The 24,614-nt window shown below is 40.6% G+C and overlaps 1 protein-coding gene across 2 annotated transcripts in view; it reads right to left on the bottom strand.

The window, feature by feature from the left end:
- Nucleotides 1–1,134: 1,134 nt before the first annotated feature.
- SDF4 (stromal cell derived factor 4) overlaps nucleotides 1,135–24,614 on the bottom strand; it is a 35,462-nt gene continuing 11,982 nt past the window's right edge. For both annotated transcript variants that reach the window (XM_048824747.2, XM_048824748.2), the window contains 5 exons: nucleotides 22,033–22,169; nucleotides 20,407–20,520; nucleotides 10,964–11,122; nucleotides 6,646–6,821; nucleotides 1,135–3,178 (listed from right to left, as the gene is read on the bottom strand). In XM_048824747.2, coding sequence (XP_048680704.1) covers nucleotides 3,002–3,178; nucleotides 6,646–6,821; nucleotides 10,964–11,122; nucleotides 20,407–20,520; nucleotides 22,033–22,169 — 763 coding nt within the window. In that variant the 3' untranslated portion in view covers nucleotides 1,135–3,001. The remainder of the gene's footprint in view (nucleotides 3,179–6,645; nucleotides 6,822–10,963; nucleotides 11,123–20,406; nucleotides 20,521–22,032; nucleotides 22,170–24,614) is intronic.

Raw genomic sequence — 24,614 nt, forward strand, 5'->3', positions numbered from 1 at the left:
TCAGAACAAAAGACTTTGATGTGGATGAAATTTACAAACAACATAAGGTTGGAAATGTGCTAAACTCATTTAAAGCAAAAACAATGTAAACGCTGATGACTATGTATTCAGATGCTACTTCATTACAATTGAATGCTGGTAAAGTATCATTCAGTTGGTAAATACTGTTAATGTACACACTTTACATTGCAGTTTCAGGAAGTTGTAACTATATGCACACACCCTAAGTTATATCACACAATGAATAACTCAACGTTAGTCTACTAAAGACCAAATAGGTTTCATTTAATTCCCCCCACCTTTCCCCAAAACACAAACCCTCCCACCTGCCATGTGCCGGTGATAGCTTGGCTACCAAGCACTTTATAGCAGTAGGCAGACTGCTTTTATGTTATGAACAGTGGTAAATGACCATGGATAAAAGCTAAAAAATCAACTACTGTAAGTAGTGCTAAATGGAAGAACTGGATCAATAGTAGATTACTGGCAGATGAAAACTGTCCTGTGGATAAAAATCTGACAGATGCAGAAATTGGGAAAGGCAAGATTGGAAGTAGAACACTAAAGAACCATAGGATGATTAAACAGAATGGTATCTGAACTTAGTTTCCTTCTTTGTAAAATGTGGAGAGAGGAATCTGAGTCTCTCCACACAGCCCAGTTGCCCCCTCTCCTCCACCAAAAGGGGTACTAGTTCTTGAAGAGGGGGAGGAGACAGACAGATTGTGTAGATCAAGTCTCAGTTTCTAATCCTCATGATGGTAACTGAACAGATTAATCCACAATGAAAAAGGTAACAGTGATGCCAGGGTAACATCAGGTGTGAGATAAAAAAAAAAATCATATCGGAGGTATTGTTTCAGGCCCTGTCTACACTACAAACCAACCATGTTTAAACAAAACCCAAAGTTGGTTGCAAGTCCTAGAGTAGTTGGGGTCTAAGTCAGTCTCTGGAGACTCATTTTAAAAGGAACATCCAGCTACTTTTGATTATGAGTAGAACATGAGTAGACTTTCACAATTTCCCCACTCTTTCCCCCCTTCTATTTGACTTATTTTCACTTCATGATTCAATTTCTTTAATCTGAGGTCTTAAATTAGTTTGTCTAAACGAAGAATCTCAATGCTGGAGCATTTCCAAAGCACAGAGAAAAATATTTAATGCAAAAAAGATCAATGTATATAAAAATACTTTGATACAAGCCATTTAACAAAAAAAGGGGACATTTTAAATCAAAACAAACAGCAATCTCTGTATTTACATTATATTAAGAGAATAAACTTGATCAGATAGAACACACCTTAATTGAAATTTCAAGCAATCCCCCAAAAGATGGGTTTTTTTTACAGCAAGGGTAAGGCTAGAATAAAGTGAAGCATTTTTTATTTTAAACATGAGTGGCTATGACCCTGGTGTTACACGATTCTCCATAGAGATTACCGCCAAAACAGATTAAACCAAAAAGCTCAAGGACCCTTAAGAAGTTCTGAACTGCCTCTGCTAGAGCACAGTACAGCTAGAGAAGAGTGGGACATACATTAAACCAGTGGAGGTTGAGACCAATCCTACTTGTAGGGATTAGCTTGTGAGACCTAACCAAATAGCTCCACTCATTTAACAAATTTAACCAGACAGACAGTGAATTCTAATTAGTTGCAACACAGTTCATGATTCTAAAAGCTGAATCCATTTTTTCTCCCTGCAGCTCCCTGAACATTCACAGGTTAAGACATTCCCCTCTCTGTATTTAGATATGTGAACAGTTTTGAAATGAAAGTGATTAAAATGAGCTTCTCGTTCCCACAGCTGCAGAACAGCACAAGAGTGGGACTTCTGTGACACTGTAGATCAGTTTCCATTCAGCTTTAAATCGAAAAAAGGATTTCACTTGTAAAATTTCAAACACTCCTGTTTAAAAAGGAAAGTAATTTTTCAGATTGTGAAAGCAGTGTTGGAAAAGCAGTTATTTAATAGTCTCCAACACTGCACACCCAATATCCAGACTAAAACGTATTGTGAAAAACGCAAGAAGAGGAGGAGGATGAACCAAAAAAGTACAGATCGGGTTGGACAGCCTTTAAATCAACGTGGTTGCCATTTCCTCTCTCATGGCTGTCTGTTCTTTCCAGCCATATGGTTCCTGTCAGCAGAGTGCTAAAAGAAAATACTTACTCTGTTCAAAAACTTTGACTCAGATGCAGCAGGCTTCTCATTCGTATAATGGAATGCAACGAAAGCCATGCCTGTCCAGCCAAAAGCAATGGTGAATATCAATAAGCTCCTCAGCAGTCAGAGTTCAACTGATGGAGCCTTTCACTTAGAGTGAATATTTTAAGAGTGTTCAAATTTTTCTTTTCTTCACCCGGCTAGTGGCTGCTCTAGTACATTTAGAAGTGAGTGAGGTGAATATATATTAAAGGCAGCTGAAAACACAACCTAATCAGCCCACCTGCATTAAGACAGCGTGCACCTCTGATGCAATTTACAGCTGACGTTCATGAGCTGAAAAGTACATATCCACACCCCTAAATATAAAGGATCCTGTGCTGAGCAAAACCAATGCAGCTTTTAAGCCAACTAATTCCTTGCTGGATTCTCCTAGAATGCTGTCAGAAAAGAAATATCTGAAACGATCCCCTTTAAAAAAAACTAAGATCCTCCAATGTTAATGATGATTTTCATAGATCAGCAGCTTCGTAGGCAAGAGAAGTTAGATATTTAAAGATGCCTTCACAAGGCCTAAGCTGAATTTTCAGCTATAATAACTGCACAAGGTAGTATGAACTGGTTAGTCCAGATCTTGCCTTGTTACTTACAGCCCTTTCCTTCTTTATACTGAAGGTTAAAGGAGAACTGCAGTTCTTTTATATGGACGGGTTTTTTTTTTTTAAGTCTAGGACAACACATCATACACACACAACACATATAGCAGCAAGGTAACTTTCTTTTTGTTTTTGGAAAGCAAGAAGGTGCTTCAGAGCTCTGCAGAGATGAGCATGATCAGAACTCCTCATGAACATTACGTGCGTAGTCCATAAGCTTGCTGCCAGTGAAGTATTCGCTGTATTTCAGGATCTCCTCCAGCTCCAAGTGATGGTTCTGATTCTCATCTGCCACAGCTATCATCTGCTTGGCTTCATTTAAGGCATTGTACTCATTCATAGGATCCATGTATTTCTACAACAGATAAGAAAGGATTCAATTTCTGCCATTGGGTGCAGTACAGCACATGCCTCGAAGCCAAAATTTGGAACCCTCAGCCTTTGACTGTTTGAGAAAATACTGAGGCCTCCATTATTTGACCCAAAAATGAATATAAATGATAGAAAGTACCAAAATACGTCAGTCTGCCCGGTCAATAACTTTCCTCTCAAAGGTCCTTCCAAACCCCATCCCCTCCTTGGTTCTACCAAAAGTCCAAAACTTCTCTGATGTTAGCTGGTGGCTGACTGCAACTGGTATTTCTACAATTTGTTTGATGTGGAAATTGGCCTCCAGCAGTCTTAGTCAGTGACAGAAAGTAAGAGACATCTGCAAGTTTCCAGACACCAGATTAGACCTAGAATCAGGCAAGGAAAGATCCCACACAAAATAAAAGTAGTGGTTGCTCAGGCCCCACTAGACAACTTTGGGGATCTTTTTTATTTTTGTTTCCTCCCAATTTCTTTTTCCGAGGAAAATTTCACCTGCAAGTAGAGAGGCTGAGTTAAGGTCTCTTTGATAGGCTAACCTTCAATCTTTTGGATTAACACTTTTCTGCATAGGCGTTTATTACAAGACCTCTTTTACAAGTAAAGCTCATATGACTGATGAGAGAAATTATCTGAAACCCACTCTGCATCATGCTTTGTTCACAAAATTGCCAGGAGATGCAGATGCCTGCTATCTAGTTGTTCATGAACTGTAGGAGACATTAAGAATACAGCTTGATTTTTAGAAAGCAAGTTTAGCCTGCAGTGCTGGTAACAAACAATATCTTTGATCTTCTAACCTGAGCAAATGTGATCAGGAAGTCTGATGGAAGCCCTGGATCCATTTTAAAGTCACTTCACTTCCCAACTCTAACAAATTCTATGAGCATGTGCATGAGAGACACAGACACAATAAGTATTCTGTTGATACTGGTTTAAGGAATCTGTGCTCTGACAAAACGACCAAACCTCAGATAAAAGACACCCGTTGCCTCTTCATTTAGACTTTCTTAAACAATGTAAAAAGAAAAGGAGGACTTGTGGCACCTTAGAGACTAACCAATATATTTGAGCATAAGCTTTCGTGAGCTACAGCTCACTTCATCAGATGTATAAAAGTGGAGAATGCAGTGAGGATGCTTTTATACATACAGACCGTGAAAAAATGGGTGTTTATCACTTCAAAAGGTTTTCTCTCCCCACCCCACTCCACTCTCCTGCTGGTAATAGCTTATCTAAAGTGATCACTCTCCTTGAAGTGATAAACACCCATTTTTTCACGGTCTGTATGTATAAAAACATCCTCACTGCGTTTTCCACTTTTATACATCTGATGAAGTGAGCTGTAGCTCACGAAAGCTTATGCTCAAATATATTGGTTAGTCTCTAAGGTGCCACAAGTCCTCCTTTTCTTTTTGCGAATACAGACTAACACGGCTGCTACTCTTAAACAATGTAGATTTTCATGATAAAGGAAGGTTTTTCTTTCAAAAGACAAAACCCGATTTTTTTCAGTTTAAGTTATTATTGAATAGAATTTATCAGTCAGACACCACACATGTGGAAAGTAAAAACACAAGGCATTTGTAAGGACTCTCCCCCATTCTGAACTCAAAATATTCCACTATGGAGAGAAAAAAAGGATTCCATTCATGATATAGGTAAAGCTCTTCAAGTCAGATAAAGCAGCAACAAGTTCTACCAGAGTAATTTCAAGGTGCCAATGGTTTCTAAGACTTACTCTCTGCCTGGCAGATTTTTGTAAAATGGAAACTAGAAAGATACAAATTAAAATCTCTCACAATGACTAACCCAGAAACAAAAAACACATCAACCAAATGTGATCACCTGTTTTGATAAGATTGCTAAGAATGTCCCATTTTCTGTGATGACTTAGTTTCACACAAGAATTGACACTATTAAACTTTGGCTCTATTGAACATTAAAACGGAAACAAAATTACAGAAGTTTCCACGACATCAGGCTTTGAGTAAATGAAAAAAATATAGATTAAAGTTGTAAGAGGTTTCTTTTCTTGCACGATTTATGGGTGTGGGCACTGGTGGTCACTTTTAGGAGGAAGCATTGCTTTACATGCACTGAGGACTTGGGACAGGTGAAGCGAACAAATCACAATATTTAAAATTTGAGATGTATTTGTAACTATCAAATAACCAGGATTTCTGAAGGAAACTTTTGATCTAGATAGCCTCCTCCAAACCCAGTGTCAAAAATGTGACATGCAATACTGTGACACTAGCAAACTAGATTCCAACTTACACCAAGGTCCCCATGCTCACTTGGATACTGACAAATACATAGCTGGAATCGGTCTGGATCACCTGTGTGTTAGTACTGGTAAAACAGGTACCCAAGTTATAAAAACGTCTTTAGCGTTTAGACTTTATTGAATGCTTGTAAATTGCTGCATGCATTAATCTCACATACAACATCTGTATCCCATGTTATAAGGCAACGGTGGGCAAAATTTTTGGCCCAAGGGCCACATCTGGAAATAGAAATTGTAGGGCAGGCCATGAATGCTGAAAAAAAATTGGGGTTGGGGTTTGGGAGGGGGTGAGGTCTCTGGTTGGGGGGTGCGGGCTCTGCGGTGGGGCCAGAAATGAGGAGTTCACTTTCCTCCCTACTATTCCAAATTTAGATTTTGGAACTCAGAACTTTTTGCACATGTTACTGATTACTCCTTTAATAAGCATCTAAACAGAGCATCTACCTTCTGGAATTTTGTTCTCTTATTGCTCACTAATCTTATTCCTCCCCCCAGTCCCCGCACCCACACACAAGTGACCTCCCTTAGACGGGAGAACCAGTGAGAAAAGACTCATTAACTCTAGGACTCCTTCACATAGCAAGACAGAGCATAGTCTGCCCAATCTGATTCATCTCTAGTTTTCATGTTTTTAACAATCCAGTCTTTTCAGAATCAAAATCTCTTAAACAACAAATGCATGTGGTGAAGTCGATGGCGCACCTATTTGGCAACTTTTACAGGTAAGTGACTTTTGAAAAAAGTATATTCACAAATCATGGTTCTCACTTTTTTTTTTAAATGAATTTGAATACACAGGTTGTCAGTTACTCACATTCAGATCGGAAGTGTGCTTCTACTCCTATCAATGATTTGGTTTTGTGCACTACACATTTAAAAATTCCTATGCAAGGCAATATGCAAAAGCAAAAGAAAACAAAACCCCAAAAAAACAAAACAAAAAAAAAACAAAAAAAAACAACCTGGCATGTAAGCTAAAGTTACTCTAGCATCCTTCTATGTTTGTACCTGGTTATATTATGGTCCAAAATGTAAGCATAAGAACTGCATCTTTTCCATCACCCTTCATTTGAGGCCAGGTTTTGGCTTCCTCTGGGTTTGGAAAGTGCTGTCATATTTTCAACGATATACATAAATAAAATAATGATTTCAGAGTCACCCACCTCCAGCTCTTCCATGGTGACAATGCCATCGTGGTTGGCATCAATCACTTCCTCAAATTCCTTCTTTCTATCTTTCACCCAATCATCATCAATATCCTGAGCTTGCTGGTTCTCTACTGTACCAACAGGCAAGGAAATGAACTCTGAAAGGGTGAGTTTCTTATCTCCATCTTGATCTGTAATGCAAGCCAAAAAACAACTGGAGTGAGGAGTCTACTTACAAGTGTCCATTGAGAAGTAAGACATGAACAATTCCTAGAGTTCAAGGCTCTTGGTGGTACCCTGTGGTTCCAGCACAAGTGTAAGTGAGGAAATTATAAAACTGATTCCATTTGTTCCTTATAACAATTTTATCCGGTCTAAGTTATGTTTCCAGTTAAAGTAGAAAACGATCAGTCAAGAAAATGGCTGGCTAAGTGAGATAAACCCTGTGTTTCAGTGTTGACCTTCTGGTTATAGGCACAAACCCAACTCCCTAGGTGCAAGAAGTTCTGTAGTTCATACTGCTCAAACTGCTTATGCCTAGGGGTGATCCATGCCATCTCTGATCTGAAGCAGAGCAGCAGAGAAAAATGAACCATATACTGCTTACACTACACCTCACCTGCCAATAAAGTGACAAACAGGAACCAGTTCTTTCTGAAAGGACACTCAAAGGATATTAGGCCAAAAAACTAACATGCTTTAAGAATGATTCAACTGAGAAATCTTGACTTGCAAGTTATTTCATTTTTCCAACCGAAGAGAAAGTTTAAAAAAAAAAAGAGCCATGCAATGTACTGTCAGATTAACAGCTCACTATTGCATGGACAGTAGAGGGCTTTGTGCACCAGCTGGTCAGTCAGTCTGGCTATACATAGAACACAATTGTTCCCTCCGCTTCACCGCCACTTTCATAAACCACATGTGTCCTTTCAAACCAGTTTCTGGTTTATGAATGATGACAGCATGTTTTTAATCCTCGCATGAACACAAATTGGCTACAGTGTTTTAACCTGTTTTTAAAATAGTCTTCACAATGTACACTTTTCCATAGTTTGTAAAGGTTTATAGTATAAATTCCCATGCATATCTTAAGGCTTTACTTGTACTTATTTGAAAATTATTCCAGTAAGTCCCTTACTGAAAGACATACAAGTTGAATTTCTTCTTGACATGCAATTTGGAAAAATGAGAACTCTGGGTGTCTCCAGAGCCCTGGACTTGTGACATTTTAACAACATTAATTTAATTCAGTAGGGATTCTTAATATATGTGACAAGTGTTTCCTTGTCGATGTTTGAAATGATCTTTTCTTGATATTGTAATCTTTGAAGCGTGCGATGTGCATTAGAAGAAACCTACAGAAGGATTTCCAGTAATATTTTTTAAGACTTACTACTGATGATTGTGAATTTGTTTTTGAAATAATGAATTGTTCTAGCACTATTATAAAAATACATCAATCATTCTAATTAAAATGGTGACAGAGGAAAGTTAAATATATGAACCAGACTCTATTAGTAGTCCAATGAGAGGTATCACAATTTTATTTTATGTATTTGATGTTTGCCTGTGAATGGTATAATGAAGGTTACGTTTTAGTCATGGGTATTTTTAGTAAAAGTCATGGACAGGTCACAGGCTGCAAACAAAAATTCATGGCCTGTAACCTGTCCATGACTTTTACTATATACCCCTGACTAAACCTGTGCTGGGGGGAGGGGGGCAGCCCTGGGGGGCACCATGGGTACTTGGAGAAGTGGGCAGGCCTGGGACGGGTTCCCAACCCAGCTCCTGAGAAACCACAACCTCCAGCTTCTAGCTCCACCCCAAGCCCCAGTTCTACAGCTCCCATTGGCTGGGAACCACAGCCAATGGGAGCTGCGAAGGCGGTGTCTGTGGATGGAGGCAGCATGTGAAACTAGGAGGTGAAGGAGGGGAGTTCCTGTCACCCTTCTGGGGAGCCCCCCCCAGGTAAACACCGCCCTGAACCCCAAACCCCAGCCCTGAGCCCCCCACACCCAAATTCCTGCTGCTGGAGAATGGGGAGGCCCGAGACTGCCCCAGCAGCAGCCAGTGCAACTGGCCAGGAGTGCCCGAGCTGCTCAGGTGGCTCCCGGGGATCAGCTGCACAGGCTGCTGCAGAAGTCACAGAATCCGTGACCTCCGTGACATACACAGAGCCTTAGGTATAAGTGATAACATTTAAAGCTCATTTGTTTTGATATAACTGTAAAGAAGCATTGACAACCATCAAATCTGGGCATGCCTATCCTAGATAAACAGGAACATCCATCATGCTTTTTAAGATATATTCCAGAACCGACACAGACTCTTGCATTTAAACAGCTTTTACATTCCAACAAGCAGAGAAGTTATTTTGCTGAACTCTTAACAAGTTAAAAAACACAGCAATGATTTTGTGGCAATGAACACTTGTTGAGGTATTAAGTTCTTAGAAATATCGACTATTTCCTACTTTAACATGCGTAAAAGGTATGATTTTGGATAATCTACTAGTGGTACCTGGAAAGGACAAAGTAGCTAGTTTCCACAGCGTCCTTGTCAAAGGGCAACCGAGCTCAGAACACCTCAGTTTTCCTCCTTCAGACTCTCCAGTAACTCCATGTGAACTTTCTTGACTCACTAATACCCTCTTTGGGGCTGGTTTATTACTAAAACATAGTTCAAATAATCCATAACGAAAGTCCCAAACGTAGTTCATTTCTCACACCCAGCGCATACCATCCTCAGTCTCAGATCCTCAAGTTCAGACACAGCACATACTATGTTCTGGTGTCTTCCACCACACCCAGGCTCTTTGTCAGTCCTCTCCTGTCCTTGAACCAGGACCGCCACCCCAGCCCTTCAGCTCGAGTGCGACCCCGCTCTTCCTAGCAGAGCATCCCCCACCCCAGCTTCTCTTATGGGAGTTAATCCTCCTCATGGGAGCATCTGTCATGCCCTCTATTCTGTTAACTGTTTTGTCTAAGACAGGCCAAGAGGTAGGCCCTTCCACTGTTCCTCTGGCTCCAGCTCTCTAGCGTGGAGTCATCAGTGGATAAGCTTGTCTACTGCACCCCTGCTTCAACCCTCTCTGGCCCTCAGTTTTGATTCTTAGGTTTAAAAGTCAGCAAACAACTCCCTCTGCTGCTCTCTTGCTTTCAGCCTTCCCCCAGGAGCCACCACAGCTTCCTTCGGGGAACTCCTCCAGTATCCTGATCTCAGGCTGCTCTCACTTGCTGATATCTCCCCCTTTAGTGCCCAGTGCCCTCTTTTAAGACTAACTGGAGTCAACTGACCAATCATGGGTGCACAAGCACCTTCCCTCTTATAGGGCCAGTGTCACCCTGTGAGAGTCCTTCATGCCATTGAATCATAAAATGACGAGAACACGCATCAAATCCATCTATGCTACAATCTACCAGATTGAGTGACCTTGTAGTAACACAGCAGTACCCAAACATACTGTAGTATGGTTGGGTCTTGCCCGTATACAATGAACCAAAATCTAACACACCCTTAGAGTTAGTATTGTGTTACAGGCAGAGTTCACCACTGATGTAAGGAGGAGCAACTCCATCGAGTTGCCTCCAGAGCTGTACCCTGATGATAGCAGTTTGGTCCCATCCACACATACAAGATCAAATCATGTTTCAGTTTGTTCCAGGATGCTACTGTTAAGGAAAAGTTAGCACATGTGACTCCATTTTGGTTTGGAGCCCACCACTGTTTAAATGCCAGCACATCATACACCAGGAGGAGTGATCCTTAGATACTGAATTCCTGTGAAAATTCTCCTCCTTGTTTCCAGCCTGCCTTGACTCCCAGTATCTGGTTTTTGTCAGTCTCTAACTCCCTGTCTCTTGGCCTTGACGTGAGGCCTCCCATTCTGATAATAAAAGTTACTGATGCATGGCTTTAGGACCATGCTGTGTAATTAACATACTGGTATAGCACGAGGAATGCACCAAGCAGGGATAGGTGGTAGATAAGACAAGGGTTTGTTTATTGGCTAAGGTTTCCGATGCACGAGGGCAACATGCTTTGCTAAAAAGTATATAACCTTTGTATAATCTATATTCGTGGTCCCCCCTGGCTAGCAGGGGGGCACCACGCTCGAGCGTAATAAACTTAGTGTTTTTTGGGAACTCTGCAGTTGTGGACTTTGTTTCTGTGCCTCAGCCTAGATTCGAACTGTGCGTGTCCTACCAGGTGTAATTCGCAGCATTGGTGTGCGTGTCCTACCAGGTGTAATTCGTAACACTACCATGATGTAACATGTCCCCAAACAGTAAGTTTTGTAGGGTACACAGGTCCCAAATAACTGACATACCTAGATCACGGATGATTTCTTTGACCATAAACTTCAGCATCCCCCTACTATGCTCCGGATGAAGAAAAGACAAGAACTCTTCCTCATTCAGTAACAGGTCAGCAGGTGGATTGTCAGCTTGGTACCAACGGTCTTTCAGGTTATCTAAAACTTCCTGTGCTAAAAAAAAAAAGTGTAATAATCAGCCCTGTAAACTTAATAGTAGTATAATATTCTGTATTTGGATAATATAGATTTTATTTACAGTTGTTAAAATACAACACAATTTTTCATGAATGAATTTATGTAAGATAGACTGACCTGTTAGCTGGAACCTGGTTTAATACTTCAGGGTACTAAATAAGTAATAATCTCTTACAATGATGGAATGTTTCACTCCAAAATATCCCAAACTATACAAAGAAATCATTTCCTATGCCACTGAAATATAGCTACCTTTGGGACAAAAATAACTTTAGCAAACACTAATACTATAAAACAATTTAGTACAGGACATGGAGAGTACTGAGAGAGCCAAAACAATGGGGTTAACACTTCTTTGTTTGAAAAAGAGTGCCATGGTATCTTTAATGGCAACAAGTTGTCAGACTCAGTATTTTGGTTTTATGGCTTATCTAAAAGATCATCTTTAGCAGCACAATACCCCCTACCACCATGCTGGTAACTGGTTCAGAAAAGACAAAAGACTGTCACCGACTAAATCACAAAAACACTACACCGCTTAAGTGTTCATTGAATGTCCCCAATCCAAACAGACTTCTCTGAACCTGATTTGCTCTTATAGATTTTTCAGCATATCTACCAAGTTAAGTTATTGGTATTGGTACTCTGCTGGTATTCTGTGCAATCCTTACATCACGATTTGAGGACTCCAGTAACTCAGAAAGAGGCTATGGGCCTATTACAAGAGTGGGTAGGTAAGATTCTGTGGCCTGCGACATACAAGAGGTCAGGCTAGATGATCATGATGGTCCTTTCTGATCTTAAAATCTATGAGTTTATGAAGAAAGTCATAGGCACTCAAGGATCTGTTCCTTCCAAGTTTCTAAATTCTATCAATTTCAAACAGCTAGAGCCATACTTAAAGTTTGATTAAAAGAAAAAAGGGTGGGGGGGATGGTTCCACTCCACCCCCCCATATGTACCATGTACCACAAATGTACCTTATGTCTGAATCATTTTTGACTCAGCCTTCAAAAACAAAAACAAAAACAAGAACACTGCAAAGACCTTGGTCAAAGACTAAACCTGTGAAATTTCAGCCCAATAGATGAAAGTTTTGGAAACTTATAAAAGACTTAAACAGCTTAAAATGGAAATGCTGTGGCAACCTTAACCATAGTCATCACTCCAGCTGCACAGTAAAAACTAAACTTACATTTCAATGAGTTTGGAACTCCTCTCAGTAATCCAAGTGTTCTATATTAGAATTGGAGTATCTGAGAATGTTTTATTTAAAAAATTGGTTGTATTATAGAGCCAAACCTTGCAAATTCTTCAGTTATGGTTAGAATCTAGTAAGTGGAACATTTTTGCTGTAAGGAGCGGATGCAAATTTAACCACACATGCACAGAGTTACATCGGAACAAAAAAGGCCAGCTTACGCTTCTGTTCCTTTCATTTTTTTGCACGTGTCATATGGCTGACAAGCATTTTTTTTTTTTAAACGCGGATGTTTTCCTGAATTTGACTGACTGAAAAAAATTACTATCCGAACAATAGTTTCCACTGCAAGTACACTACAGAGTTGTTTTTTAATCTGCAATATAATTTACAATACACATCTAGACAGTCTGGGACTGAAACTGAACTCGAAGGGATTAAATACATAACGTTTCTCTCCTCCTATTTTGGGCATTTTTAAGGAAGAAACACTAGAAGTCCAGCCTCTCTCTCACACCCACCCACCCACGATGCCAACAAACATTTAGCAAGACCCAACAACATTCTACATAATCCTGTGATGCAAGTCCAAAATTAATGTGTAAATTCCTTGTGACAGGGATCATGTTTTATCTGTTTTGGGAACTGTCTAACACGCTTTTGGGTGCTGTTAAATTATAAATAAGGAAGAAAGTATCAGTTGCCTCTATAATTCTAGAGCCATTTCACAATTAATGATCTTTCCCCAGAATTTAGAACAGGGTTTATCACAGAGGGCGGGAGGAATCCTTCAAATGGTCTTAGTAGGTACTCCAACTATGGGGCAAGTTTAGAAACAAGCACAAACTACAGTTTACACTGTTTATTTTTTAACCTGAGGTTCCCTCTGTCCATTTCTTACAACAAGTTCTCCTTCCAGCTTTAGAACATGCTAGTCAGAGTAATACCAGGAGCCAGCCAGAAAGGAGTTAAAATAACCAACGCATATTTTGAAAAGGAGAACTAGAAAATCCAAGTTTCCTGGGCAACTTTCTTGCTCTCAGTAAGTGCCTGATCCAATGACTATTGAAGTTAATGAAAAGACTACCCACTGACTTAAATGAACTTTGGATCAGGCCCCTAAAATAGATTCTGATGTGCACATGGCTGCTCATAAGCATCACTGAGCATATATTAGTTGCAAGGTTTGCTTACACAGTCTTAACACTGACAACCCTAAATATTTAAAAATCACGAGTCGGGCTCCCTCTAAAATCCACATAGGAAAAGGGCAATTTTGTCACAGGTGAAGTGAAATTATAGTTTCAACCTAGTCTGCCGCACCAAACTACCACCCAGTGCCCTTACACTTTGGATGTCCCAGTATCAGAATGACAGGGATGTTGCAGGTCAGCCCTATGTTGCATTTACACAATTAGTGAGTAAGAGTGCCATCCTTACACATAGCCTGGACCTTGAGAGCAACATGATGAATATTTTATCTAGACTATCTAATCAAAATAAGATATTGTACGGAGAGACTAAATGAAAAGTAATTCTGCCTGTCCTCATCCTCAGGAAGTGGTAGACAATTAGCTTAATTTTCTCAAACAAAGCTCAGTTGTCTGTTGCCCAGGTACTAAAATTAACTGTACACACAATTTCCTTATTCAGCAAATCTTAAAACATTTTTATCTGATCAGCATTCCTGTAAACTGTAGTTAACCACAATGCCATAAGATATGGCAGGGAAAACACCTGTATTGCATAAAATTCAAAGGCCTATTTGCATTTTAGTTGCCTTTTGATGAGTGGAAACATAACCCACTTTCAAATGACTAATTCCTGCAAGGAAAGACTAACAGTAAATTTAATACTTTTGAGACAGGAAAAGAAATTACTCCTTAAACAGTAACCATGTTTAGAACAGCAACAGGTGGGGTTCAACACAAAACTGCAGAATGGCACAGAGCAATGTTCAATCTCACTAACCTGAAGAATCTCTTTTTGCATAATATGGAAATGAGAAGGCTTTGAATTGATCTGATTTTGCTGCTATATTTGTAGTATTCGTTGAGTGCTAGGCAGACAGTATACACTTCATATAGTTTCTTGCATATATTTTGTGTTTATATATAAATGATAATGTTCTGCAAATTGCAAATCCCACCTTCTCATCATTTTAATAAACAAAATCAACAAAAATATTGCAATAGGACTGAAATTGTACACAGTTTTACTAACTAATCAGCTTGCTATGCTATATATTTGTCCACAAGAACAGAAGAGCAATGGAAGCATTCAGCACCGAAATGGAGAATGTTTTCTGGATTTGGTCCTCATAAGAGAAAGAGACCCAAAACCCTGGCTAGTAACAGGGACAGTGTTAGTTCAAACCCACCGTTATCCTAACAGCTTTGACAGATCTTCTGTTACCAAGTCTTAAGTATCTCCTAAGAAAAGACCACCCACTATGCAAAAACTGCAGTGGAGGAGGGGCATGTCACACTGTCTGGAGTGGTTGACCGAGAGTGCCAACCTGTCAGTTAAACTTGGCTAGTAAGAAAATACCTGTCTGTGATGCTTAAAAGGGGCTAACATTTCTTGCTTTGGGGCTTTTCGGACCCTCCCACATCTCGGTGCTCTCCAGAGGAGTCTCTTCCTTACTGTCCCTGACCAAATCAATTAAAGGGTCAGTAAACGTTCCCTTATCAGCACAACAAATCATAGTCACTCCCATCTCCGTTTTGTGGTAAGCTTTCCATCTATTGACACGTACAGTTTGTACAGCTCCCTTGCCATGGGGCTTCTTGACAATGCTTCCCAACAATTGTGCATTTTGTTTTTCCTCACTAGAATCTGCACTAACACCAAATCACCAATATCACATGATCTTTCTTCAGGACGTCTATCATACCAAGCCTTCTGCGATTCCTGACTTCTTTCCAGGTTCTGTTGCAACAGATCCATCACAGCTTGTACATTCTCTTTAAAACAAGTGACATACTCCCCTATAGGTTGTCTTGTCTCCTCAGTACTACCCTCCCCAAAGCCTCGAATTAAATCTAGGGGTCCCCTAACCTGTCTCCCATACAGGAGATCAAAGGGGGCAAAGCCAAAAGACTTTAGGGGGACACTTCTGCATGCAAATAGCAAATAAGGGAGTAACGCATCCCACTCCTTCTCTCACCTGGTGCCATACATTTTCAGTACAGCTTTCAAAGTTCCATTAAATCTCTCCACCAGACCATTAGTTTCTGGATGATAGGGGGCAGCCTTTAAATGCTTCACTTCAAACAACTCCCACAACTTTTTAAAGACAACAGACATGAAGTTTGCACCATGGTCTGACAAGATGAAATTCAATAAGGACAAATGCAAAGTACTCCACTTAGGAAGGAAGAATCAATTGCATACATACAAAATGGGAAATGACTGCCTAGGAAGGAGTACTGCGGAAGGATTATAGCGGATCACAAGCTAAATAAAAGTCAGTGTAATACTATTGCAAAAAAGAAAAAAAAAAAGAAAAAAAGATCATTCTGGGATTGTTCTAAGCAGGACACAAGTAGTAATTCTTCCACTCTATTCTGCGCTAAGGCTCAACTGCAGTAGTGTGTCCAGTTCTGGGTGCCACACTTCAGGGAAGATGTGGACAAATTGAAAGAAGTCCAGAGGAAAGCAACAAAAATTATTAAAAGGTCTAGAAAACATGACCTAGGAGGAAAGATTGAAAAAACTGGGTTTGTGTATTCTGGAGAAGAAAAGACTGAGGGGGGACATAACAGTTTTCAAGCACGTAAAAGGTTGTTACAAGGAGGAAGATGAAATATTGTTCTCCTTAACCTCTGAGGATAAGACAAGAAGCAATGAGCTTAAATTGCAGCAAGGGAGGTTTAGTTTGGACATTAGGAAAAAACTTCCTGTCAGGGTAATTAAGCACTGGAACAAGTTACCTAGGGAGGTTGTGGAGTCTCCATCATTGGAAGTTTAAAAGAACACGTTAGACAAACACCTGTCAGCAATGGTCTAGGTTATTACTTAGTCTTGCCTTGAGTGCAGAGGACTCAACTAGATGACCTAGTGAAGTCCCTTTCAGTCCTACTTTTCTTGGATTCTATGACAATTTCCCTGGGAAAACTGACTTGCTAAAAATGGTGAATAGGGCAGTGGCTACCATCGGAGCTTTGATATTAGATAAAACTGCGGCTTCAGGATACCTGGTGGCAGAATCCACCACACCAAGTATATATTTCTTTCCAGTCCTGGAAGGCTTAGTGAGGGATACAACAATATCTGCAGACACTCTGGTAAACACCTCTTTGATTATAGGCAATGGCTGTATAGGAGCCTTGCAGGGTCCCTTTAATCTCTTACACTTCTGACCATAAGTCAGAACTCTTACAGTAATTTTGTATTGTCTCAAACATGTGAGGGCAATACAAATTCCGTTTACGCCTGTCACAGGTTCTTTCCACTCTTAAGTGTCCTGTGAATGGACAATCATGAGTTATCTGCAGCAACTCTCCTCTGTATTTCTCAGGCACAACTACCTGCTTGCAAACCTCACCAGTATGTCTCTTTCTACCAAAAAACAAAAACAAAAAAACTACCTTTTTCTTCCCCAGCAGGGGTATTATTCTGAGCCGCAACCCTCTCTTGGTCCAGAGAAGGGTCGGCTTGTTCAGCCTTCACAAACTCCTCTTGAGCCTCACTTAAGTTCAGAGCAGATTCTGGCCACAGCAATGGCATTTTCAAATTCCTCCTCTGAAGAGGAGTTATTACACTCAGCAAAGAACTGAGGGCATTCCCCCAGCCCCTTTCCAGTCCTCCCTGCTTTGTCTGTGGACAGAGGAGCCCTCTTTCTGGCTGCGAGTTATAACATTAACCTGCTTAGACCTGGCTAAAATGTTACTACCTATTAAAATATCAGCAGGAAACAAATTCCTGATGCTACCATGACCTCACCCTTAAAATTCCCCTGCTCAGGGTGGATCTTAGCCAGAGGCACAGTCACAGAGAACTCAGTCAAAGCATTACACTTAAACTCTTACAGGGAGTTTTGTCTTCCTCTCACCAAACTCTCCTTAACCAAAGTGACTTGGGGATGCTGTGTCCCTCCAGCCCTTACAATCTATAACATTTAACTTAGCATCCTTAATACATTTTTCATTACCTTCCCAAGACTCAGTCCTCAAATAGTTCACTGGCTCTTCCTCCTCCTCTACTGCTGAGCCTGGGGCAACGGTCGTGGCACTAACACCAAGGGTTGGGAGTGTAAATTGTGGGGGAATCTAAGCTTTGGGTAACTTGATTTTATATGGCCGGAGTCGCAAGGCACCTCATCCACTTTGCCAGGCTCAGAGCTTCCCTCTCTGATAGTGGGAGTGGCCTGGAATAAATCAGCCCCACTCTGGATGGTGTTTATTTTGCCACTTGGGGTTTATTTCTCATTATTTTTGAGGTAGGTCTCGGGGCAGGCCCAAGTACTCCTCCACCAAACAAAAGAAACAAATTCATAACACAAAACAAAGGGGAATATATTTTATTACCCCCTCTCTGGGGGTGGGGTAGCCTTGTTATTGGCCCCAAGGTGCCGGTCCTTCCCCTAAACAGGCAGTTAGGTAGCTTTCCATGTAGGAAGGAGTGCAGCCTCCTACCCTAGAGAAGTCTTTCTCCCTACTCCCACTAGCCCTTCAGCAGCTTGCCTCTCCTCCTCTCTCACAAGAGAAGTGGTTTTTAAAAGGTCTCAGGCAGCCCTTAACTGGATTCATATGTCCCTAGTTGACCAGAGGTAACCCCTTTTCAGCTTATAGGGAAAAGGGCTTTTATCAATCTAGAACTAGTATACCTGCCTTCCATGGAGTGTGTTGGTGATAGGAGTGCTTTCCTAGCCATCTCCAAGAGTTTTCGGTCTTAAAAATGAAGGTCTCATCTGTACGGGTGGTAGCCCTGAGCTTTGACGTTCTGGACTTGTTCTGGTCTTTGTAGTTGAATGTGGCAGGTATACAATAAAAACCTGATTTGGCTGGGACAAAAAAAAAAGAAAACACCACTCTCTTTATAACTGTCCAGCCTAACTTCATCACACTGGGAGCCAAGCAGTGTAGCAGACTACCTGCCTTGCCTTTGGGTAAGGGGCTTTAAAATCTGGCCTCCCTTGAGGTTTTTTTTTTTTTTTTTTTTAATTAAAGTTGGGGTTAGGTTTATTTCTAGACTCCTCCTCCCCCCCCCCTCTTAACCTGGGGGACAGGGGGATTTCCCTTCCCTTGGGATTTGCCCCTACCCCCCTTGGAAAGTCCTGAAAGGATAGCTTCAAATCAGCAACTGAGAGCTTTGTGCATACATTTTGACTAGGCAGCAGGAAAAGGAATAGAGGTGGGGCACGAGTACCTTCTGCCCCAGATGCCAGAGCCACTGACTGGTACGGCTGAAGCTCCGGGCAACCCAGGAAGAACGTGAGCACCAGAGACTGATGGTGGAATTGCAGATCAAGGAGAAGACGGAAACCCAGGAGGTGGAGGAGGAAGCTCACGAAAGATGCATGGAACTAGAAGCTGAGGAGAGAGCACACCTGAAACAGATGGAAGCTCACACACTGCAGCTCAAAGAACTGGAGCAGCAAAAGCAGCATCCCCAGCGAGTGAGTATACCTCCACACAGGGAGAAAGCCTGCCCAATTTATCAAGAGACTGACTGTACAGAGGAGTTCCTGTCCATCTCTGAGCGACTGTATGGTATCCACAAGATTCCAAAGGATAAGTAGATACCAATCCTCTTGACCAGAATAACTGGGGAGGCAAGACGAGTTTTTAATGATACAGAGGAGGGTGATGCTAAGATGTATAAGAAATTTAAAGAAAATATATTGAAAAGGTTTAAGATTACATCTGAGTCCTATCAATTTGAAGTATAGGAATCTTAAAATGTTTGACAGTATCACTCATGTTGAATATGTGCATAAAATGTGTAATTTTATGAAAAATTGATAATAGGATCAGGGGCTATGAAAAACTCATCTGATGGTACAGGAGCAGTTGTTATGGGTAGTTACAACCTTCCACAATTATGGAGGCTGCAGAAATTGCTATTGAATATGTTGAGTCAAGGGGTAGGGAGGTGGGTACGCAGAAACATATAGATGATCTGGTCTGGTTTCCAGCTATGAATTTGTCAGTACTCAGCTGACACCTATAGACTTGGTAAGAGCTGGCCCCTGGTTTGCCAGCATCACAGGGCACACTGGATGAACGAGGACAAAGTTGAGACTGCCTAACCCACCTTCACTTTGGACAAAGAATTTGACCTTAAGTCTTCAGAAACAAAAAGCTATTGTACCAACCCAGCACACAACCCAGCCCAGGATAGAGAAAAAGAATTCACAGTAGAACTCCATTTATCCAACCCTCCATTATCCAGCTCTCGCAGAGGTCCAGAAGCAGGCACTCTCTCCTGTGGCTGCTAGATGGTGCTGCAGTGTTGCATGTTCCCATTCTCCAGATTATCCAATCTGGTCCCAGTCCCCATTAGACTGGATAAATGGGGCTATGCTGTATTTCTTTTTTCACACGACCATTCCTACTTCTCAAAGTAAACAATGACCTGGGCTAATCTGCACTTGCTGTAGAATACATTGGGCACAATAACCAATTTATTCTGCCTTCCCCCCCACCCCACCCCCCACCTCTCCATCTTGCCATTCTATTGAGAAGTGAATTTCCCAGTTTATAAATCACAGCTAAAAAGGTGAAAATTGCAAAACTGAAATCTAGTGATCCTAAAAATGTAGGGCCCAATCTTTGTAGGATTAGAGGGCTCTCAAGGACCTGATCATGCAAGGTGGTGTTTAATGTTCAGCTCCTTTCCTCTCTTCATTCTTGGTAGCAGCTTCTGTGGCATTTCACCTCTGTCTCCTTTCAAAGCCAAAGCAGATGCAGTCTTACAGCTGGAACAGTAGTCCTGTACTGAGTCTTGATTTCCAAGCTGCCAGTTCAGCCAATTTACTGCTCGTCAAAGAACTGGAGCAGTACAATGCTTTTCTTAGCAAAATATGCTGGTATCAGCAACTGAAAATACTTACTTTCTTCATCAATTTTTAGCTCTTCATTGTTTTTCATCTTCTCTGCAATCTCTTTTTCATTAAAGCCCTTGCTTGCCAAAAACTTTATTTTATACTCGTCCCAAGACACATGGCCTGTAAGACAGAGACATATCTCAGACATCAAAAATAGTCTAACATTTTAAAATCCAAGCTTCTGGTCTTGTTTCTTTTGAAATCATCTATTAAAACCCTTTACGCATCTGCAATCTGTAAGAACCACATCCATTCACATTTACTCATAACCACCCAACACTTGTAAATTTCATTGGGAGCAGTGATATGGCAAAAATACCTCTCAACCAATCCTCCTCAAAGTGGACTAGGGTTCCTTTCCACAAAGGTAAAGCCTGAAATATTCCTATGGTTGTCCATTCTAAGGGTCAAAATTATGTCTTTGGAGGTCAATGAGAGCTCAAACGCATCACCAAGGGCAGAATTTGGTCCCTACGTTATTTTTAATGGGTAGGACTGCCTAAGGATTCAATCTGACTCAGTGACAACCATTTTAATTTTCTTTTAAGTTCCTTTTAAGTCTTTTCTATTATAAACTAAGTAGCTTCCCAAAGAGTGATCAAAGATCTAATAGCTACGTTTATCTGGTTAACTATACTGCTTTTGCCTTACCTTGTTATCATTGAATCTGCTCTCTTGAAAGAAAGCAAAGTCAATAAAACACCAACTCTAAGGCCCTGATAAAAAAAAAAAAAAATCCCCAGGGTTTTTTAAATTTCCGACCGTTGCCAACACCAGCACATCTCAGCCAGCATTAGTAATGTTGGAAGCCCCAATACTGATATGCATTTTTAAATAGAGTCAATTAGACCTGCCCTGAGCAAGGTTACATGATATACATGACGTTAAAAGTGACTGTGGGAGCAAATGAGAGCTCCCAATATTACTAATGTTGGTAAAGCTGAACCAGAGATAGCAATCATGGAAAATATTAAGAAAGTTTCTCCTAGTGCAGTCAAGTCTTCAGAGAAGAAAAATCCTCTATTGTCCTCCCCAGTGAATGATACAAATGTAAAGATGAAACTGGTCTCATGGACTTCAAAGGGACTAGGACAGGGGTGGCCAACCTGAGCCTGAGAAGGAGCCAGAATTTACCAATGTACATTTCCAAAGAGCCACAGGAATACATCAGCAGCCCCCACATCCCGCGCCCTGAGCCTTCCACCCACCAGCAGCCCGCTGATCAGCGCCTCCCCCACCCTCCCGATCAGCTGTTTCATGGCATGCAGGAGGCTGGGGGAGGGAGAGCGAGGGCACGCCAGGCTCAGGGGAGGGGGTAGGAAGGGGTGGAGTGGGGGAAGGGCCTGTGGCAGAGCCAGGGGTTCTGCAGTGTGCACCCCCAAGCACACTGGAAAGTTGGCACCTGTAGCTCCAGCCTTGGAGTCGGTGCCTGTACAAGGAGCCGCATATTAACCTCTGAAGAGCCACATTGGCTCTGGAGCCACAGGTTGGCCACCCCTGGATTAGGATTTGGCCTATGATGAGTGCTTCAGAGCAATTAAATGTGCAGCCCATAGTCAGTTTGACCTCTAGCTATAATGTTTTTAGATGCCCTAGAATGACTATTTCACAAGATAAATGTTGTTCTCCTACCATCACCATCAGGGTCCACAGCTCGGAAATGCATTTTGTTCTCTTCCACAGCTTCCTGGAAATGCTCTTCTGTCTTCTCCATGATCCAACGCTGCATCTCTTTAGCGCTTATTTTTTTGTCCCTATTAATATCTACCCTGCAGAGGAAGATATGAGAACAGTTAAGAGTCCAAAAATACCCCAAAACACTAGACATGTCACTTCACTGCCCACTAACAAGAACAGAAGACAGTTAAAACAGAAGTGAGATGGTTCAGTTTAATTACAGAAAAAAATATTACTCACCACTTGAGTAATATATTATTTAACACTGAGCCATTGACTGAAGAGTAAACATTTCAGAGACAGCTATAAAGTTACCTGGGAAATTAAAAATGGCTAAATGTAAAGTCTGAATAGATGAGTGGGCAGAATGAGACAAACTCCCTTAATAGGATCAGTTATTTTCATTTTAAGATTATTTCTTTCACTGTTCAGGACGGCCATCGTGTTCTAAGTACGCCACGCTGTTTTCCTTCAGTTGCAGCAGTCAGCCTTTTTGCTCTTCTCAAGTGAAGAACAATGTTCGTGGGACTGCCCAGTGAAGTAAGGTGCTTAATTATCTTTCATTATCCTGTAAGTTGGCAACATCTACCCAGCTTTTAAAAACTGCAAAGTTTTTTTTTTTTTTTTAATAAAGAAATCACAGACAGAAGTACACTGCATGGTCCATGCTACGCTAACTCTACCTTTCCTAAACTTAAAGTGTAATTGTTTCTGATTTTTCAACTTGCTTGCTATTGTAGACTCTCACTAGTGCAGATGTCTCAGCATCTTTTACTTCTTGCTTCCTTCTAGATCCTTTCTTCCTCCGAGTTCACTGCAATATCTCAATTCAGTGTACTTCCAAGCTTGTCTCCTGCTGACTTTCAGGATTTAGCATTCTTTCCCCCTCCTTTTTTATTATTAAATTCATAAACTCTCCCTCATTTACTGGGAAGATGAGATGCCCCTTATGCTTAACCATTTATTAGAAAAAGCTATAGTCATTAAGAGAATGAAAATAAAGTGAAAAACCTTGGTGCATGAGCCTCTAAAAAGGTTTCTCAATTCCTTTAATGTTATTGCTGTAACCTTAAAAGATATCCAGAAGGTCTTCTAACAATTATTTTTTAACCCTTGATCCATGAAGACGACCATTGTTTCTACATGTTTATAGGATGGTTGACTGAAAAGCGATCTTACAAAAGTTAAAACTGAGGTAATGGACATCTGCTCCCTGTGAGTCTCGCCAGTCACATCTGCTTTCCTTTTTTAGTACAAAGACAAGATATTTTTATGTTCACTACTGGTCAAGTGCAGAACCATAATCTATATTACATTCAGACTCATTGACCAAATTGCAAGATATGTGCTAATTGTAAAGTCTGTTGGCAATGATGGATAAAAGAGCAAGAAGTTTGCTCAGTTTTTAGAGAACAGATGAGACTGTACCATTGGCAGTTAAAATAAATCATATTTCAGTTACACAAATTTAATATATCATGAAATGAGAATAAGTACGATCACCCAAATGTCATTTTTAGAGTCCCTTTTCTGAACATATCAACAATCCAAATGTAAGTGAGCATCAAAAACAGAGAAGACATTTTGTTGACATTTAAGAACCTATTTAAAGTATACCAAAACCACCCATGTTAAAATTTTAAGAAGCGTATACAGACACAGGCTTTACTTCATCTTTTTATCTGTTTTCATCACTATCTTAAGACTTCATAAATTTTATCATTGACACTTAGGTTATTTAATACGTTCCTCCACCTTTAAATGTCAACTCAAATGTTACAGTTAGAACAACCCAAACATCTGATCTTTTTTAAATGTTCATCTGTATTAAAAAGTGCAACATTAAAGTTTTTAAATACTGTACTGTTTTCTCACAATGTAAGTACATGCACACCCGGACTATCAGACTCACTGTGGCAAGCAGTAATTTAGAGCTGACAATAGTAAAATATGTTCATCACACTTGTACATACATTATAGTTAAGCTATCCGAGTAATGATATTTGTGATATTTTGGTACTGAATAAGTAACAAAATGGCAACAGAAAGGTTTATCCTTAACTTTGACACCTCTCAATTGCATTAGACCAGATCAGAAGCCTACAGCCACTGCACATGACCTCTATTCAATATAGAAATTTAATAATGGCTCCCAAATAAGACTGTCCATTTAGTGATTGTAAAAAGGCAGCATTCTTGCATTTGCCTCTATCTATTAACCCATTCCTCAGTTCTCTATATGGTATTGCTTTTCTTCACCACTGTGGTTCCCAAGAATCATCCAGACATATTGATTCAATGAATTGGTACACCCAGTGGTAAGGCTGGCCATATTCTTTCTGACATCTATAAAGCATCATATTTTTTAGGCAAACAGTGCGCTTACAACTGTACAGAACAAGACATGGTCCCTGCTCTGAGCTTATAATCTAAGAGGCAGAATGGACCATCAAAATAATAGTGCGTGAAGATATCTTATTTAGAATGGACTATTGAAAACGATTCCCAGTAATAGTAATGAAAGGTTAGCTACTGGG

Source organism: Caretta caretta, chromosome 18 (assembly GCF_965140235.1).
Source record: "Caretta caretta isolate rCarCar2 chromosome 18, rCarCar1.hap1, whole genome shotgun sequence".
NCBI classification, from domain to species: Eukaryota; Metazoa; Chordata; order Testudines; family Cheloniidae; genus Caretta; species Caretta caretta.